A 19,596-nucleotide genomic window follows, 5' to 3' on the forward strand; every position below is an offset into this window, starting at 1 on the left:
CCTTTCTCCCTCTCATTCACACACGTCTTCTATCTCACTCACACTGACTTTATTCTCTCTTCTCTCCAGAGCATGCCTCCACCTCTCTAGGCTCTCTGCCACCTACTCCCTACCCTTACTAACGTTGTCTGCACACACCATAGTCCACAGAGACTCCTGTCTGACCCAGGGGCTTTTTGTATGCCCCTCACGATTCCCATTGTCACCCCCACCCTTCTGCAGCACCCATGCACCATTCTGTTTTTGGTGTGCCACCCCAATATTTTAAGTGGCCCCCATATGGCCACCCCTATGAAAAAATTCTGGATGCGCCCCTGGTCTGGCCTGTCCATCACCATGGCAACCAAGAAGGGACTCAGATCCAATCCCTGTTGTATTACAACCATCATACATGTCCTGCAACTCTCTCTACTGTTCTCCATCAGCACTGTCAAAGCAAACATAGCATCTGTAGTGTATTTGACTTTTTCTGTAAAAAAAATAATTGATGAAACTAGGACAGCATAGCAGACACTTAAAATGAACTCCGGTAATTCACACGTTTGTGGATATAAAAAAAAAAGGTAAGATTCAATAATATAATAACAACATCTTTATCAAAATCACTGGAAACGACTTTTACTTGGATGATTATTTATTTATTTATAGTTTTAGTCGTTTTGTGTCAGAGCATGATCTCCTGGTCAAGTGACTACTCTTACTTTATTTTCACTGAATGCTGAATGTGATGAGCGTCATCATCATCATCAGAACGATAATCTTCCTCATACCATGACGCCTACCCCACACCATATCCGACTCCTCCCCGCCCAGAGCCTGTTGTAAAGATGGCGTCCATCATGGAGGGACCGCTCAGCAAGTGGACCAACGTCATGAAAGGCTGGCAGTATCGCTGGTTTGTTCTGGACTACAATGCCGGCCTGCTGTCGTACTACACGGTACGTTCATCTCGGCTGCGATTGTCAGCATGTCTTGCTCAGGAGGTTAGACTGTGGAAGTTGCGGCTGGTCGTCAGCAGAAGTGGGAGAAGGGCCTTGTGTTTGTCAGGAGTTGGGAGTCTCAGCTGGCAAAGCGAGGCGAGTCTCTGTTGGTGACGGATGCGTACGTTGGCCAATAGCAGAGGCTTTCGAATGCTAACTGACCAATCGGGTGATAGCATTTTTTGCCCATGCTTCCGCAATTGCGGCTAGCTAGCACAGCTACACGCTAAAACCCCACAGTATTCACGTAGAGATAGTTATGGATCGTTTAAACTGTCAGGGGAAATGAAGAGAGAAATGTGTGTGGATGCGTGAGAGGCGACCTTTGTTCTGATAGTTAACCAAGCGAACAGCGTTCACTAGTTTCCTTAAAGCCATAAAGCTACACTGCAAAGGTAGAGAGTGGCTGCTGGTTAGTTAACCTCACCGGGTGTTTGAGCAGTATATAATGTGGACTGTAAACCAGGCAAAAGTTATAACCGGTGAAACAAGCTGTAGGGAAGAGCGAGTGCCGTCCATTCCTCTGACGGAGTGAAAAAGAAATCAATGTACTCTTGTTCACATGGAGAGCGATTGACAGTGTTATTCTGAAGGGATGAACACAGTAACCTGAGCTGTCAGGTAACCGTGACTGCAGTTAGTGTGCTGAATTATAGTCGTCACCATGATAGGAGGTGTGAGAAGAATCTGCCAACAGGATCTCAAATAATCCTGATTGGCGGTCCAACATTGTATTGATGGCATGTGTGTTGTCTTGTGGGTCTTTGATCAGTTTGTTGTAGGGCTGCTCGATTATGGCAAAAATGATAATCACGATTATTTTCACTGAAATTGAGATCACGATTATTTGACGATATTTATTTAACCCTTTAAGACCTACCATAGAACCAAGTCCGCCAGAGCTTATATTATTTTTTTACATGTTGTAGTGCCATTTGTGGGAGCATTTCAAGTTGCTATACATCAATACAACTGTTATAGCCCAAATTTTAATAATATGTCTGCATTAAGTCCATAGTAATTACATTAATTGCAAAAAAGCGCAATAAACTACAAAAAAAATTGAAAATCGTTTTTGTTTTTTTTTACATATATTTCTACTTGGAGAAATTTAAGAGGTTTATCCCTCAAAACTTTAAATACAAAAAAGTTGCAAAAAATAGTTTACAACAACAGAAAATTTATTTTGAGTATCTTCATAGTTTTATTTTGGAGATACACCAATTTTTATATATACTGCAGGAAAAACAAAAAAAAAACAATCCTATGATGCAAATTTGCAAAGAAAACAGCATGTGCATCAAAATAAACTATTTCCAGCAGTGCAATTCGAGTTCTAAGCATCACGGAATCTATTCAGAAAAGTCAAACATGACTTATAAAAACACCAGTATAGGCTTTTAAGGCCTACAAGTAAAAAACTACATTTTCCGCGAAAATGACGTCACTTCCGGTTTCGGGCAGGAAATGCGACAGTTCACCTTGATGTCTTTTTCAATGTGGGAAGTGTTAAGAACAGCTGATCAGATCAGCAAAGTGTTTCTGGAATATTATGTTTTTGTTCCTGCAAGTGCTTTTTATGCAATTTTTGCAAAGCTATATGTGGAACGAAACCGTGACCGAGGACAAGCTGATGGCATAAGATGTAAGTACAACTCCTCCGGTTTCATATGCAAAACAAATTATTGCGCTAGCTTACACGGTTCAGGTTCTACAGGGATTTAAAAATAGTTACACAAAACAGAGCGTGCTGCTCTGACCGGCTTTAAAGGGTTAATAATAACAATGTATTGAATAATGACTTTAAAAAATAATATAAAATAGTGTGCAAATACTGATAACAGTGCAAATGTTTGCAATATAAGAAATAAATGAAAAATGTAAACATCTATGTTTAGTGAACTTTGCAGTGTTGCTCTGTGGTGCAGCTACTACACCATAGCAAAGTTTACACACTATGTCTACTTGATCCACGTCTGACTCCGCGAACCCATAATGTTTCCACACCACTGAAGTTTTTTTTTTTTTACCTCTTTTTTCAACCAAGGCAGTCACTCTCCTGTCCAAATAACTTCTGCTTAGCTTTCCGAGCTTCCCTCGGGTCCTCTTAATTGTTGTGATGCGTGTTCGAAATGCAGAGAGGTGCGCTCGATTTACCACACGGAGCAGCGCAAGAGTAAAGCATGAGGGAGGGAGGGGCTAATAATCGGCTCAGTCATTTTTAATGATCGTTGAAAGCCCAGATCGTAATCGTGATTAAAATTCGATTAATTGAGCAGCCCTAGTTTGTTGATTCTCTGTCCAATATATCCGCTACAGTTGTGATCAGGAGTTTACACACAACTTATTTCTTTAAGAACTTTAAAATACAAGAACTTGAATTTATCTAGGATTTTCTAATCCACACTGGGCCAAAAATACACATAGCGGCTCGAATATATACATACAACCTGACTATTATTTGGTTAGATGTTTCTTGGTGAGTTGCACCTTCACCAGACACTTTTGGTAACCATCAATAAGCTTCTGGCATAATTGTGGCTGGATATTTTTTAACTCTTTGCAGAATTTGAATACATATTGGGGCTACCACCACCATGCTTGACAGTTGGTACAATGTTCTTAGGTTTGAAAGCTTGACCTTTAGTCTACAAAAATAAATCTGTAATAGTGGCAAAAATAATGACCATTGCATCCAAACAGCTCAATTTTCTTTTTCTTCATTCGGTCATAAAACGTTTCTCTAGACACCATTTGGTTTGTCCGTGTGGGCCACTGACAATTTCAGTTGAGCTCGAAGGTGTCGACTTCTTGGTCAGCGCTTTTACACTTCATGGCTTGAATCTTCATGGTTCTTGAACATCCTGAGCAAGCGTCACTCATCTGAGGGTGACAGGGTCTTCTTCCGTAGGTTAGTGAAGTGCTGACAGAACTGAATAATTTGTATTTATATAGTTTTTTAAAATGATGATCTTGGAATCTGCAGTTGTCTACAAATGGCTCAAGTGATTTCCAGAGCTGACTTTGCCATTGTTCTGAATGTCGGTTCATCCAGTGAGTGTCAAAAAATGTATTTTTTATCCTGGTAAAGAGAAATCTCCAGTTTAGTGTATCGTGATCACTCAGGAGAAGTTATCAGACACACACTGTAGAACCTTCAGCCCAACTTATTCCAAGATCAGAGAGAGTGTATGTATGTATTTGACATTCATGCGCAGGGTGAGTGTGTGTACTGGCTTTGATTTAGCGCTTTTATACTCTACCTGAGCACTTTTTGCAACATGCCTCATTCACAAGCACACGATTTTTTTTCTATGCTTTTTCTACTACAGTGCTTTCTGTCTAACATTCACACACATTTATGCTCTGATGGATATATCGGAGAGCAACTCGGGGTTGGTGTCTTGCCCGAGGGTATTTGGCACGCAGACTGGAGCAGTCAGATCAATTAGTAAATGACCTGCACTCCCTCCTGAGCTACAGACACCTCTACTTCTGCCTGTATTTGCATCCCTGTTTTGCTCATGTCCAAATTTATTCTGAGCGTTATTCATTTCAACAAAAAGTAAGAAACTTTTTTAAAGTAACTCTAAAAATATGGTTAACATGAATTATTAAGCCACGACATCAGTCACATTTTCTGCCATTTACTTTTATTATTTTAGGAGAAATCTTCTCTATTTTCTTATAATAAGACTTTTGGAACTTCTGGACTTTTGAAAGTTGTTGGAATTATTGAAATTTCCGAACATAAACATGTAAAAATGTGCTTGCATTTAAATGCACATCATGTTCTCATACTTTAAATGTTTTGATCCCTGACTGTTTGTTTTATTGATTCACAGTCAAAAGACAAGATGATGCGAGGATCCAGAAGAGGCTGCGTACGACTCAGGGTAAGGGCCTCGAACCCTTCGTGATAGTTTTCCTTAAATGTATCCTGTGCGTCCTTGCTTACCTGCTTTACCTTTGTTTCTGGTTATCTGACATGATTTGGTTTGACGGGTCTCTGTTTGTTGACGTAGTTTGACGAGTTTCACATACTCATAAATCTGCTGCTACGTTCCAGTAAAGCACTTCTCCTTTTCTGAGCACTTTCAGTTTTGGCTGCTGTCCACTAGATAGCAGCAGTTGTCATACTTGTGTGTTTGTTTCTTCTTCATAACAAGGGAGCCTTGGAAGAATGAGCTTTCTTTTTATAATTGTGAATGTCTAAAGACATGAAGGATAAAAAGCAGAACTATGTCTGTTGACCAATAAAAAGGTTAAAAGAAAGTGTCTGGTTGCTTTTTGCTCATCGTGCTGGTTTGCTGCGTTTGAAAGTAAACCTGTTTGTCCTTGGTTTGTGAATTCACTGTATGTTCTAACATGACTGGGATCAAAGGTTGAGTTGAAGTAAAGTTTGCACACTCGAGACGAGGGAGGAGATTGTTGATGTGACCAAAACAGAGCTTCTTAGTCTGGCCTTGTTGTCCGTATCTACGTAGCCATTTTATACACTTCTAACCTTTAGACTTCCTGGAAGCTGCACATCAACATATTAAGTTTCTTGTGTTTTCAGTTGGCTGGTTGACTTAAAAAATAGCAGAAAGTTGATTATTTTAAAAATAAGCACTCACTATTTTAGCCAGGTAGGACCGAAAAGAGGAAGTATCTTCTGAAACTATCTGTACAGAGGATCCAGTTTCATGTACTCGTATGTATTCATGCAGTAATGGCAAATGAGATTGTAGAAAACTATCAGATTAAAACCCTGAACAAACTCTTAACGAGTCACTCTGCTTTGACCCGTCTTAAATAGCAGCAAAGTCATATCCTCCGATGTAGCGTTATACTGGTTGCAGGGCATTTTCCTTCAATTGAATAGTCAGTGGTTTTGCAGTGAAAGTCAACATTATTCTGTGATAATGAAATAGCAGTCAACATACATGATGTCGTTTGTTTCAAACATTTTAATCAGACAGGATGTAGGAGAGTGCATCCCCATCCTGAACTGTGCTAATGCTGTCAACACACTTCATGACTGGGTTGCATTATCCTGATTGATTATTTGGTCAATACCCTCTCACTCCACAACGTCCTCAATTGTCAGACAATCGCCGGTGCTATTTTTATAAAGAGAAGCACCATGTCAGTCGTTCACTACCTGTGAAAAACGCCCTGTCCAAACCCAGTGGTGACTGCAGTTTAGTACATTTACGTCATTAAATTAATTAAACTCTTGTCAACAAAGTCATTGTTGTGGCTGCGTGTTATTAACCCTCGAGCAACGCTGTGTAGTTTTAATATCACAACCAACATGTTATTAAATCTAAACACTGTCAGACAGCCTCTCTGGCTAGGCTGGATGTTGCGTCCAGTTTTGTGTTTACTGATGTTTACTACACTTTCACACAGTATGTTTATATATTTGGTTTAACAGGAACTATATGATGGTGGAGTTTTCCATGTCTATAAAATTCACTGGCCACTTCATTAGTTACACCTTGCTGATTCAGCAGGGTGCAGGTAATGGTGCTCGGAGATTTTAATTCAATACAGGTTTATTTATATCACAACAATGGTTACCTAAAGGCTCTTTATACAGCAGTGTAAAGAGTTTGCAGTATTTGGGAGAAAAGCCCAACAGTCAGACAACAAAGGAAGAGAGGAAGAAGCCTGTGGTAGACCCAGGCTCAGGGAGGGGCATCCATCTGACCGGTGGGGGTGAGAGGAAGAAGAAAAGAGAAAGGACAACATGGGAGACAAGATAGAAGACGCATGTTCAGGATATGCTGCAGTGGTATATGAACATCTGTCGATGCATTACTGGAAATCCTGTTCAAGTCTTAAGAACAACAAGTCAGCATTCATTCTGAGAGTGAAGTGCTCTGTTAGGCTGATATGATACTGTAAGATATGATAGGGTCTTATCTTTGTATGGGAGGAAACTTAAATTTAACTGGGAAGCAATAAAGAAAAGTGAGTGTGAGAGAAATATGGTCTGTCTTTCTTGTGCCTGTCAGCACTCTTGCTACAGCGCTTCGGACTCACCGAAGGCTTTTGTAGGATGTTTTAGAACAACCTGATAAAAATGAATTGTAGGAGTTACTGTTGAAGAAATGAATGCATCAACTAGTTTTTCAGCATCACTCTGAGATGGCTTTTTTCATTTTAGAGATATTTTACTGTTGAAGAAAGCAATGCTACATGTTTGTTTAATATACGCGTTGAAGGATCTGATCAAAAATGACTCCATGATTTTATACACTGTTACTGGAGGCTGTCACGCCATCCTGAGCATGAGTATCTCACTAGGCAACATGTTTATATGATTTTTACAGCCAAATATAGTCTGATAACTCTACTGCTCTCTTTTAGTGGCTTAGTGGTATAAATACAGCTGCATTAAAAGTGTGTGGGACGTAGCCTGTCAGTAAATCGATCGTCTTTGACGTGGTAGCATTAACGTGTGATAAAACCTCTCGATGGGCTTGCAGGGATTCTAACGAACATGTCGATGCGTAAGAAATTATTGAAGTTGGTTTGGAAAGGTTGGTTTTAATATCAGCAGTTACTAAAGTTGCTGTATTTAATCCGTATGGATGTAAATGTTTCTTTAATGGTTAAAATTATTTGTAAATACATTAATTAATTACTCGTTTAAGTTGAAGGAATATTCAGCTCAGCAGAGCTCTGACTGTTTGTTAGCCTGCCCACATTAATGCCAAGAAACCTGCCATTGTTCTTATTTTCTTTAATCAGTGATAAATGTTGAGATCACCTGGTTCATGAAGAGCTTTTTATAGACCAACAAATGATTGGTTTCCAGGCCAAATGAAGATTTGCTCGCAAACTTCCAACTACTTCAAGCAGCACATTTGAGTTATGCCAGAGAAGTTGTTGCCTTCATGTTTTTAGAGGAACATCAGTGTCCAAGGTCGTCCACAGTGAGGATGGAGCTGTATTAAGAGATAATCGACCTCTATGAAAATCAGGTTTTGGTAGCTGTTCTGCATTGAGTTGCTATTGTTGATGGTATGAAGAACATGCCATGAAGGGAGCACTTCTCTAAATTATTTAGACCACTTTCAGAAAAACATCTTGTCCACTGAAATTGTTTTCCTAGTGCTGTGTAGTCCATTATTACAATATTAAGCTTATGTTAACTGAGAAATCAAAAATAAAGAGGTGTGGAGCAGCGCCTGGTGTGGTCTCTGCTGCTGCAGCCCATCTCTTTCACGGTTTGACGATCACAGACACTCTCCTGAATACTTTTTACCCATTTTCTATTTTTCAGACCATTCTCTGTAAACTCTGGATGTGTGAGAAAGTCCCAGCAGATAAGCAGCTTCTGAAATACTCAGACAGCCCATCTGGCAACAACAATCGTGACACATTCAAAGTCGTTTAAATCCTCTTTCATTTTGATGCTCGGTTTGAACGTCAGCAGGCTGTCTTCATCATAGCTACACTGTCAAATGCTTTGAGCTGCTCTTGGCAATTACAGGTGTACCTAATAAAGTGGCTGGTGCATGCAATGCAGTTTTGCTGCACTTAGGGTTGCAGGTATCATCTGTCACATTTGATAAGGGCTGGGTGTCTGTATCCGTTTCATTATGCGTTTCCAGACACGTGCATACAAATATGAATCTCTTGTCAGTGACCTGTTTTTTAACTATTTAGTTTTTAATATAAGACAAATTAATATTAATTTACCTGTAATATTACAGGTTTACAACACATCACAAGATACTGTACAATGTCTGTGAAGGTTCTCAGTCATCCAGGTCATTGTAGTCGAAGGAGCTTGCAAAGAAAAGCGTCTGGACTTCTTTAAGTTGCTTGAAGACGTTTCACCTCTCATCCGAGAAGCTTCTTCAGTTCTAAGGTCAAATGGTGGAGAGTCATCTGACCTCAGGAAATCACATGATAGGGTGGGGCCAGGTTTCACAATGAGCTCACCCGAAACTCTGGCTGATTGGGACCCACACCCAGTTTCACACCTTGGCTCAGGCGATTAGAGGATCATCAGGGGGTCCTTTTGACCCTCTGTGGGGGGAAACTCCCACTGGGTTTATATCTGGGACTCTCCACCATTTGACCTTAGAACTGAAGAAGCTTCTCGGATGAGAGGTGAAACGTCTTCAAGCAACTTAAAGAAGTCCAGACGCTTTTCTTCGCAAGCTCCTTTGGATACTGTACAATCCAGAAGCCCTCAGAACAGAGACGTGTCCCTGAAAGTCAGTTCAAAGCAATGGCACAGACTTTATAAAGGTTGTATAAAATAAAAATGTAAAAAACAGTTTTTCAGGGGTCAACAAACAGATTTTACAGCTGTTTTATCCACCCCTTACAGAGATTTGCTGTGTAAGCAACCTCTGAGTCACACGCCCTGTTTCTGTTGCTAGGAGCTAATGCCCCAGCCAGCCAGCAGGCCGTTCCTCTGCAGTTCCTTTTTTCCTTTTTGGCTGCTGCTCCCTGGTGTACTTTTTCTCTCTCTCCACCCTTCCCTGCCTTTCTCCTCCTTCACTCTCCCAAATCCCACCTCCTCCCCTCCCTTCTTCTCTACCATGTTCCAAAAGACTGCACTCATTTTTGTGTGTCTGCGAGAGAGAGAGAGAGACGGTGATTTATTTTAGTTTTTGAGGAAAAAGATGACGAGGCAACAGGAAATTGAGCTTTTGAAGAGAAGAGGGTGAGCTGCTGAGAATGACTAGGGTTGATTAATAAATGAGAGCCAGTTGGGGACATGTTGAGGGCACGAAGATCGAAATGGAAAGTGGAGTATGACGTGTCCCTGTCTGACTGCCTGCTTTTCCCGTTCTCTCTCTCCCCTCCTCTCTTTCTGTTTGCCCAGGGAGCTGTGATCGGCATCGATGACGAGGACGACAGCACATTCACCATCACTGTGGACCAGAAGACTTTCCATTTCCAAGGTGAGGCGTCCCCCCGGTTAATTCTGCTCTCTTACAGCCCCCCTCTTCTCCTCTATGTAGTCCTCTGTGAATGCTTTGCATTCAGCCATGCTGTCCATTTGCTCTCTCACTCCCTCTCTCTCCCCTTCCTGCCTTTTAACGTCTTGGATTGGTTTGCTCTACTGCCAGCAGACACGCACACACTGGCATCTACACAATCTCAAAGCATGCTGCAAGCGTCTGAGCTGTTTCTCTCTTCCTCTTCGAGCTCTGAAGTTGGACTGACATATTTCGGTAAACAAGATTTGTTCCACTGCGAGCTAAACAGATTCCTTTGGAGCAGAAGAAGCAATTAAGACTTCTTTTTCCCTTCAGCCGTCTCCACTGCAGCTGAAGAGGAAGATTGCTGCTTATGTGTCTCTGCAGTTGAGCCACTGGGAATAATAAGGGGATACTGCTGAGCTCAGGTCTCTTCTTGCTGCTGCTCCTGCTGTTCGCCTTTCGCCGCACCGCTGCTGCCGTCGCTCGCTTTCTAACAGCCGGTCGCTCCGTAGGGACAGGATTGGCTCCCACCTACAGCATCGCCCCCCTCCCTCGCGTCCTGTCAGCCCCTTCCTCCTTTTGACAGGGACCCATCCTGTTCAGTACACCGCAGACACCTTTTTTACCCTGTCGCTCCGCCAGGTCTTTAACTAACCTCCTCTAACTTTGGTTCATTTCCGCCCTTCCATTTGTCCATTTGTGTCTGTTTCGCCACCACCAAATCCCTGCACACTTCACTACCAGCATCCCCTTTCACCTCCTTCCTTGAGGGTCACCAGCCACAGTCCATGGGCCCCCCGCCCTTCTCACCTCCTCCATGCCCTCTCCTATGTCTGTGTTCCGAAGCTGTATGCTGTGGTTCTACAAACGCAAGGGTAAGGAGAAAACCACGACGTCAGCATGCATGCCAGCCCGGGGCGAAAGGATCGCAAGGAGGCGTCGTCTGTTTGTCTTCTGGGATGTACGGTCAGGGTGGAGCAGTGCGCTCCGTGGTGCATGGTAGAAAGGGTTTGCAGTCGAGGTTCAAGGACAGTTCAGACTACGACTGTTTAGTCACTGTCCGCGATGAGGTAACGTTCGTATGCACAGTCCTCAGATGTTTGCACAAACTCGCTGTGTTATTTTAGAAAGGGATGTTTATGTTACTGGTGTTGCTGGTTCGCTGTGGAGACGTCGTTTTGTCTCCCTCGGGACAGTAACTCGCATGCGGATGTATTCATCAGTGAATAATGGCTCAAATATCATTGTCTTTATTTAATCTGGTGCTTTTCTGCAGCTGTTTGTCAGTCAAGATGCATTTATTTATATTTCCATTGCATTTATTTTTATCTGAGTTAACTGAGTGTGTGAGCAGGAGATGCAAATTATATTCTAATGAGAGCAAATCAATCATCAGTCAAAGAGGGAAATTTCTGCGCGTTCAGCGACAGTGAGACACCGAAGGTTTCTGCCGTTCGAGTTAAACCTGTCGATTTGAAAGCAGCGAATCCTCCCACGGTCGTCTTTTTGTTTGAGTGAAAACAATGAAAAGTTGACGCAAGACACATCTGCTTTCCAAATACCCAGCGGAGGACTGAAGTGTCTCATGTGTCTCCGCTGGCAGGACGAGCAAAAAATTGGCACGAGCATGAGATTTTGCATCAGCTGTTAGCTGAGATATCAAGAGGATGTCGGGCAGGACTAGTTTCTGTGTTGCTGTAAAACGATCCTGGAGTAAGAGTGTTATGCAGTCGGTCTCACAGGACTGGCAGCAGCATCTCAATGGGCCAGTGTGTGCGTTTCCTGGTCATGGATGGTGCGCCGGTGTAAAGAAACGAGCGAGAAACTGAGATTAGAACTTATATTCAGAGCGATGCTTTTCCTTTTATCCCTGCAGTCAAAACTGCTCATTTCTAAGCTGCACGCTGCTACTGCACAGTCCATATTATAGGTTAAATTATAGTTCTGAGCTCACAGTCCACTGTGCTAGCCTGGAGTGCGGCTCTGCGCTCCTTCTATTTAGAGAAACATCCATTATTCATCAGCCTCTCTCCCCCGGCGGTGCATCATAGCTGCCTGAGAGCCCTTTTCCTCATTTCCCCTCTTTGCTCTTTGCTGGCCTTCTGTTATCTGCTAAAGCTATCTGTCTTCTCTCTCCCAGTCGGGCAGCACACGTCCGGGATGAGAGACCTCTGTGTGTTCTCCGTCTTGTTCTGTCTCTCCTGGGCCCTCCCTCACCTCAGCATCACCTGCACTGTCAGCTCTGTCCTTTTGTTATACGTTTTGTTCACAGCTTTATCTTCATTTCGACCTCTCTGTTATTTCAGGAATGAAACCGGTGTTTGTGTCAGGTTGAAAAGTCGCCAACGCTCATCTTCTTCTAATCTTCATTAAATGAGCAAAGTACAGAGTACTTTCCCACCAATCCACCTTCGATTAAGTAACCATTCAGAAGATTTCTGCACCACGCCGGGGGAGCTACAGGGTCAGAGTATTGGCAGCTTGTAGTCTAGCATCAGCCTTCTTGCTCAGACATGTGACCAGTCGTCTCATAGCATGTCTGAGGATAGCAGGAGGAGAAAGAAGTGGGCTGAATAATTAACACGGGGAAAAAGGAGCAGCAGCATAACGAAGAAGTGCTGAGCGTCATAAGCAGACGTCACTGACGGTTTAACATGAAGTCCTTGGGTTAAAAGTACAAAACTGGACATGATATTTGTCTGTGTTGGTTGTAACTGCACATGCACCATCTGTCGTGTGTCTACTTGTCTGTGAATGGCATTGTTTACAGTTTAGGTGACCGTAACTTTGTTTATATACTCAGCTGGAGCGGTTTTCCGGTCCGCGGGGCCGGACTCATCAAGTCACAGAATTGCTTTTTTTTGTTTTTTGTATAGTTGTTCATGTGGATAGTATCCTGGTCTCCTTAAGGGACAACGTAAGCGTTGTTGTTTTGGGTTCGGCACAAAATCCTTGCACATCCAGTTCTTTCATTTTCCTGATTGTTAGATAAGGAAAAACGGTTAAAACCACAAGAATCGAGCTTAAAAGTAGTGTGGAAACCACGCTGTGAGTTCTGACTTCACTTAAAGTTGGCCACATCCCCGGAGAGTCAAATACACAACCATTCAGCAGCTGCTCGGTGCATGTGGGGAGGGATTCATTGAAAAACTCAGTTACAGTGATATAATGATGTTGTGCAATCAGCAGGATACTGTAAAGAAGCTTGCAAAGATTTTCCTGCATTTTGAAGGATAACAGGAGGGAAAAATAATGTGTGACATCAAATTAATCATATTATTGAATTCATCTGTTTTCCCAACTTTTCACTTAGTCTCTCCTGGACACATCGGTCGATCCGCAGCAGGTACTTTAGCGTTCGTGAGACGAGCTGTATCCTGTGGAAAATTCTACCAACACATACCCTCCTTTGTAAATATGTTTTTCTAGTATCGGTTCCTTTTGCTGGATGTGAGGTGATCTCCGCTGTGTGTGGAAACTCGTCTTTATTTGGCAGCAGCATTTGGGGATCTTATTTTTAGCCGTTAGATTTTGCAGTGATTTCTGTTCTGTGTGGGAAAGTTTGTGGGTTTTCCTCTAATATTTGCAGCGCGTGCGAGTGGCTGACCTGAAGCTTGCTGGTGTGAGGTGCGGTCCCTCCCGTTCGTGCCTCTGATAGCCCTGCTGGGCCTCGCTGCCATTGCCCAGCTTTCAGTAACGGGTTTGGTCTGCACACTTTGCTGTGTTGTGACAGTAGCAGCTGAGCTGTCAGACTGTTTCGTTTATACAGGGTGGAAACGGCATCGTAAAACTTTAAGAGCGGGTTTAATGGCAGATTTGTGGACAAAGCATTTAACTTTCAGACTTTTGTCCTTTTTGTTCGGTTAAATTTGACGATACTGCAAAACTGCACGACTGGAATCCCCAAATTTCCTTAATTATTATCTTTATTTTATTTAAGGATATGAATTCAAACACATACTATAGATGCTGCTAACATTCACTGAAAACATTTGCATATTCAGTTTTGTCTTTTTGTTTTCTTTTTCCCAAAACTTCTGGAAATTGTTGAGAAGGAGGTCGAGTCATTGTCTGAATGTCCTCCCTCACACGCGTCTCACAGCAGGAGGCTGCTTGCGTCAGCTGCTCCTGAGTAGAGCGTGCAGGAGAAACGACACATGGCGGTCGCTCATTGTAAATTCACTGCACGATTACCTGCTCTTTTCTCACCTGGACACAAATGGGAATAACGCAGATATTGTACTGGGGAGCTTGCAGGTTAAAGATTGTTTAACGAGGCGGGCTGTTGCGTGCTCCCTTTTCTGTGTCACGTGTTTAAATTCTACAAAACGTGATTGTTGGTGGAGTATTAACAAAATAGGTTCCTGTCAGGTGGATGAATAATGTGCTCACACCTCCTTGGCAAAGCAAATCACAGCTCCAGATGTGAATCAGTAACTAGGACAAAGATTGGACTTGTGACACAGTTCCTGTATTAGCTTTTCTTGGATGGCCTGGCTGTCGTGAGTAGAGCTGAACAACATTAGCTGCAGTAGATCTGTTCCCCTGCAGAGTCGGAAAGCGAGAGGGCAGCGAGGTGCTGTCTGAGTGGATTGGCCCGAGCCTCGGCTGCCGTTTAATGTCTTTAAAAGCTTTCCTGTTGTAGCGCTCCTTAGCCTGCTCATCTGCTGCTCTGTCTTGTTTCCAGCTCAATGAAAGATGACTCTTACACAGGATGGAGTTTAGGAGCTAATTCAAGGACATATTTAGTTCTTTGTTAACAGCTTTTGGAGATTGATTGGAGACTGTATTGATTACTGTCCTCACCTGGAACATTAGCTGCTTTTTCTGTCCGGTCTTTGCACCTGACCTTTTCCAGCAAATTTCTGGTTTTGTGTTTTAAGCCAGTTAACACGGGTGTTTTCTTTTTGTTTTGTTAAATGGTTCAAATGATTCACAGGTCAGTGTTTTGTCTGCATATAATACACAAGTCTACACGGGTCTAGAAATAATGCTAAAGATGAGACATTTTGACAGGCATTTTTCCACCAACAAGGGGATTCCCAAAGAGGTTTGTGTGGAAACTTGGCATATCTCAGCATGGTGTGCAGTGTGTCCTTAAAAATAAATGAAGTGCAGGACTAAAAACGTGTCTGCAGCAGACGAACAGAAAGTCCTGTCCTTTAGAAACAGACAAACATGCATCTGACCCATCTACTGTTTGCTGAAGTCTCTCTGTGGGTGTCAAGAAGACGATCTGAAGATGGCACAGAAACTGGACTAAAGATCGTTGGCGACGGGTCTTCTGGAGTCGTGAATCCAAATTTGTGTCTGTAGCGATCTGTAATGGTAGAGCTATTGAGGGCTGCCAAAATTAATGGAACTGTCAGATTTGGATGCAGTAACACCTGGAAAGCATCTGTTTGGCTGCAGCTCTATTTTTCAGCATGACAATGATCCCAAACACTCGCCCAGTGCAGTAAAAGCTCACCTGGATAGAAAAACACTGTCAGCCATAGACTGGTCTCCTCAGAGCCGCGTGGGGTCATATTGACAGAAATCCACAAAAGGGAGCCATCACCCAAAAGCTTGAATGTCCTGCAGAAATATTCCTATTGTATAAACTCTGTGGGTTTTTTGCCTTATATACTGTAGTTCCATATATGTTTACACGTTTCAATAGATTTCTGAACCTGTTTCCCATTTTCTTAGCAAAAAGTAAACAGATTGGCTCAGACTTGGCACAGTGCTGTACAGCTTTAGCACCCATCCACTTCAGTTCATTCCGTGTCTTGGCAGGAAAATGCAATATTACGTATGCCAGTGGCAGGAAAAAGCATCCAGGAGCCTTTTGCAGTGTGTACTGCATGTGCCAGAGCCTGTTCTGGGTCATTGGTTAATGTCGCTGTCTTTGCTCTGAGGGTGCAGCCTCACTCTGCTCTGCTTCACACAAAGATGAGAATCAGTACTGTGGCAGCACAGGAAAGGAGCTGTAAGTCCTCATTTTTACAATTGCCATAAAAGTTGGTCACTTTTATGGCATTGATTCAGCCATTACTGTCATGCAGACAAAGATTTTATGTCTGAATGAGTTAAATATAGTGAAGCGTATTTAAAAAGCTTCAGTTTTAATGTCTGTCTGTCAGACTCCTGCCTCATTGGGCATAATGAAGGTGGCGTGGCAGGAGGCCGCCCCTCCCTGAGCCTGGTTCTGTCGGAGATTTCTTCCTGTTAAAAGGGAGTTTTTCCTTCCCACTGTCACTAAAGCGCTCGCTCAGCATCTGTCGTTGTGATTTGGCGCTGTATAAATAAAATTGAACTGAATTCACTTTATAGGCCTCAAACGCCAATAAAACACCTTTTAAAAACTCTGACTGGCTCACACAAAGGAGAAAGAAACTGTGCACCTTTTGTTGTTGAGCAGTTTCGTGTAGTTGCACACTTCCTTCTAAACTGTAAAACATTTAGTGGGTGTAGTTCCTCTATGAAACCGCGCACCACGAGGTTAGTAGGTTTGGGCAAACCGGGTCATGATTTCCAGAGAGACAGAGTTTTGTTGTTGTTTGTTTTTTTGGTACTGTGAGCACAAAGACCAAGTCCCATTTAGTTCCATTATATTCAGTGGAAGGCTCAAACATGCATAAAGATTCATTCAAATTCAAAGAGGCTTTATTGACATTTATGTTAATGTAATTTAGACACAGACCTATAAGCTCTGATGAATACTCTGATTAGAAGGGAAAGTTTGACATTTTGGACGGCATGAGTTTGGTTAAGGATCGGTACAGCTCTCATGTATGGCACGGGGAACAGTTACCAGAATATCTCTTGGTTGCCGTCACCGAATGACATGAGAGAAATAAACCTGTAAACATGTTTTCGCTGAAACTTTCTAGGTGAATATTCAGTGTCCCTCACTGCATCACCAGTACTCATGTCATCTTAGTGCTCTCATTACTCTTTTCTTTCAATGGGCTTCAGATGGTGTCATGATGGAAAACATGGCTCACTGGGTGTGTCTCTGTGTTTCTGTCCTCAGCCCGAGATGCAGACGAGCGGGAGAAGTGGATCCACGCCTTAGAGGGAACTATCCTCCGGCACACCCTCCAACTCCGGGTATGAAACCAAGCGCTTCTTTGGATGTGTGTCTTTCTGTCTAATCCACTGCAGTTAACAGAGGAGTTGTTTGCTCCGTGGATCCTCTGGTGTTTGCCTGCCATTTATACAAATTCCCGTCGCACAGTTCGTATTTCCGAACTCGAGCGTGCCGCTCTTTGTGATACCTGAAGATGATCCTGGTTTAGATGAAGAGGTAAACGAGTTTGAAAACCCTGCCATGAAAATAATATCAGAGCTTTCACTGCAGTCTGTATTTGCATAAACTACACCCGAACACTCGTGATGGATTTGAATGGGCTTTGCAGGTTATCAGCACTTTAAGCTTTACGAGTATTGCTCGTATCTGTTTTTTCCTCAAGAGAGCAGAGCTGAAAGATAATTCACGTCTGTATTAAAGGGAAAAATGCTGACATTTGCGTCATCGTAGGCTGAGGATGTTTGGAAATACGTGGCCAGTCTGGACAGGTTTTAGGAGCAGGCTTTTAAGTTTAATGGAAAGTCTGCTCAGCTGCTGACCTGCTTGCTGCCATTTTTGTCCCACCGGCGTTTATATCTGTTTTTATGAGTGTAGAAATTGCTCCTCCTGCCCTGCAGTTGTTTCTTTGCTCAACCTCTTTCCCTGCTCTCCTCCCTCAAAACAAACCTTCCGCTATGCTCCCTCCCATCCTCATCGCCTCTCTTCATCCTCATAACCAAGCTTTGCTCTCCCTCCCACCTTTCTTGTTCTGCTCGCCCTCCCTCTCTCCCTTTGGTGGCAAATCCGTTTGATGTGCTACGCGTGTGCCTGCGTGCTCGGTGCGGACACACATGCATGCGCACACCTATGCAGCGCTGCTGTCGAAGCATCATGTGACCCAGCTACCCAATCCAAGACCCGGTTGCTCAATCGGCCAAACATCTGCCTCGGCTGTCTCAGCCAATCCCCGTGGCTGTTAAAGCTCGTGCCTCTCAGCGCTTGCTGTTGGTTTGTGTGTTTTCTCGTCCGCCTGTGCGAGAGGAAGTGTGGCTTTCCTGTCAGGGCAGGGTCCTGGATTAAGTCGGCTCAGACCCAACGCTTAGCTGATAACTGCTGCTGAAGCCCCGCTAACAGTCTGAAGGCTGCTAGGGTTTACGTTGGCACACCGCAGTGGGGAGCAAAGGGAGGAAATTGTTTTGTTTGTCTGTGGTGCTGAAGGAGGAGGAAAGAATGTGACTTCAGCTGAGCTGGCGGTTTGTAGCTGTGGGGAAAACAGAGATACGGAGGCAGAGAAAGCGACCTTGCACTCTGCTAAATGGACTGAGAGATGCACTGGCTTATTGCAGCATGTCTATTGGAGCACAGCACCCAGTAAGTAACAGCACACAGACGGGCAAAAGCCCCGCTGCACCAGAGCGAGGGGAGAAGCTACGCGGCTGCAGCGCCACTGGGACAGCAGCATTTTTAAAGTGGGTCACGCTGAGTGGAAAGACAAATAGACAGGGGAGGGAGGGGGGAGTGTGCGAGGGCAGTGTTGTTTGTAAAGTCTGCTCTGTGGGTGTGGGGGGCGGGGTGGGGTTTTTTTTGTCTTAATTTAACACTGGAGGCCACGCTTAAACCTCCCTGCTGCTGTGTCACAGGGATGGACAGTCTGCGCGCTGCAAACGCGTGGGAGTGGAAGTCTGGGAGTATTTCCAGAACAGGGCAGAAGTGAGCACTACAGTGGCTGTTTATAAACCAACCACCTGCCTCTGACTTTCTGCTCCCAAACGTTAAAAGAAGAAAGAAAAACACTTCCCCTGTGTCACGTGTGTTGTCAAAACAGGACGCATCGTTTGCTCGGTGGTAACAGAGCGCCGGGCTGTTCTGCAGGTAGAGTCAGCTTTAAATACACATGGAGGAAAGTAGAGTCTTGTTCACTTCTGTTCTTTGACTTTTCACGCAGTGCAGAGTAAACGTCGAGGCTCAGGTGGTTCATCTCTAATCGGTCTTGTAACACTTTACTGTGAAATTAGTTTCCTGTAGAGATTTTCGCTCCGACTTGTTTCGCTGCGTGTCGCTGGTATCCTGATGCGATGCCTTACTGGAATAATACTCCACTTACATGTTTCCAGTGTAGCGAGTTATCCGGCAAGTTTCTTCAGGATTTGTGCCAGTCTGGGTGAAACCCCCCAAAGACGCACAGCAACAGCCTTTTTTTTCTTCTTTGTTTTCTCTTTTTTTCGCTCAGGCCTTCATGCAGACAGCTACATTTTCCCCTTTAAGCTGAACAAGCACCTTTGATCCTTTTGAGGAAGTTTGCCCTCATAGCTTCATGGCTGCTGTTTTTCTGAAGCTTAAACTTCACCGACTTTGTGTTGATGGCTTTTCTTCACTTTCCTATCGGAGCTCATTCGTTTGCAAGAAAACGCGCCTCAAACTCGCGACGCAGCTGGACTCTGCAACATGGCAGCTCCAAAGCAGCAGTGACACCCACCACGGTTTGATAAGAGTTTGACTTCTGACAGCAGTTGTTTCGTTTTGACAGAGCGGCTTTTCAGGTGTTGTGCGTTTTTCCACGTAACTGCTGTAAAGTGGTAAAGTGCGTTGACACACGCCGTTAGTCATCTCCTGAGTCCGCTGG

The 19,596-nt window shown here is 43.6% G+C and overlaps 1 protein-coding gene across 5 annotated transcripts in view; it reads left to right on the top strand.

Annotated features, from left to right (window-relative positions):
* Positions 1 to 779: 779 nt before the first annotated feature.
* Positions 780 to 19,596, top strand: part of osbpl9 (oxysterol binding protein-like 9) — a 33,408-nt gene continuing 14,591 nt past the window's right edge. The window contains exons 1-4 of one of the 5 annotated variants that reach the window (XM_026157873.1): positions 780 to 938; positions 4,826 to 4,876; positions 9,820 to 9,898; positions 16,938 to 17,014. In XM_026157873.1, coding sequence (XP_026013658.1) covers positions 828 to 938; positions 4,826 to 4,876; positions 9,820 to 9,898; positions 16,938 to 17,014 — 318 coding nt within the window. In that variant the 5' untranslated portion in view covers positions 780 to 827. Of the gene's footprint in view, positions 939 to 4,825; positions 4,877 to 9,819; positions 9,899 to 16,937; positions 17,015 to 17,950; positions 18,345 to 18,820; positions 18,846 to 19,060; positions 19,454 to 19,596 lie in introns of those variants that run through there. The other 4 variants (XM_026157874.1, XM_026157876.1, XM_026157877.1 and 1 more) reach the window with 4 other exon arrangements.

Source organism: Astatotilapia calliptera, chromosome 23, assembly GCF_900246225.1.
Source record: "Astatotilapia calliptera chromosome 23, fAstCal1.2, whole genome shotgun sequence".
In the NCBI taxonomy this organism is placed as follows: Eukaryota; Metazoa; Chordata; class Actinopteri; order Cichliformes; family Cichlidae; genus Astatotilapia; species Astatotilapia calliptera.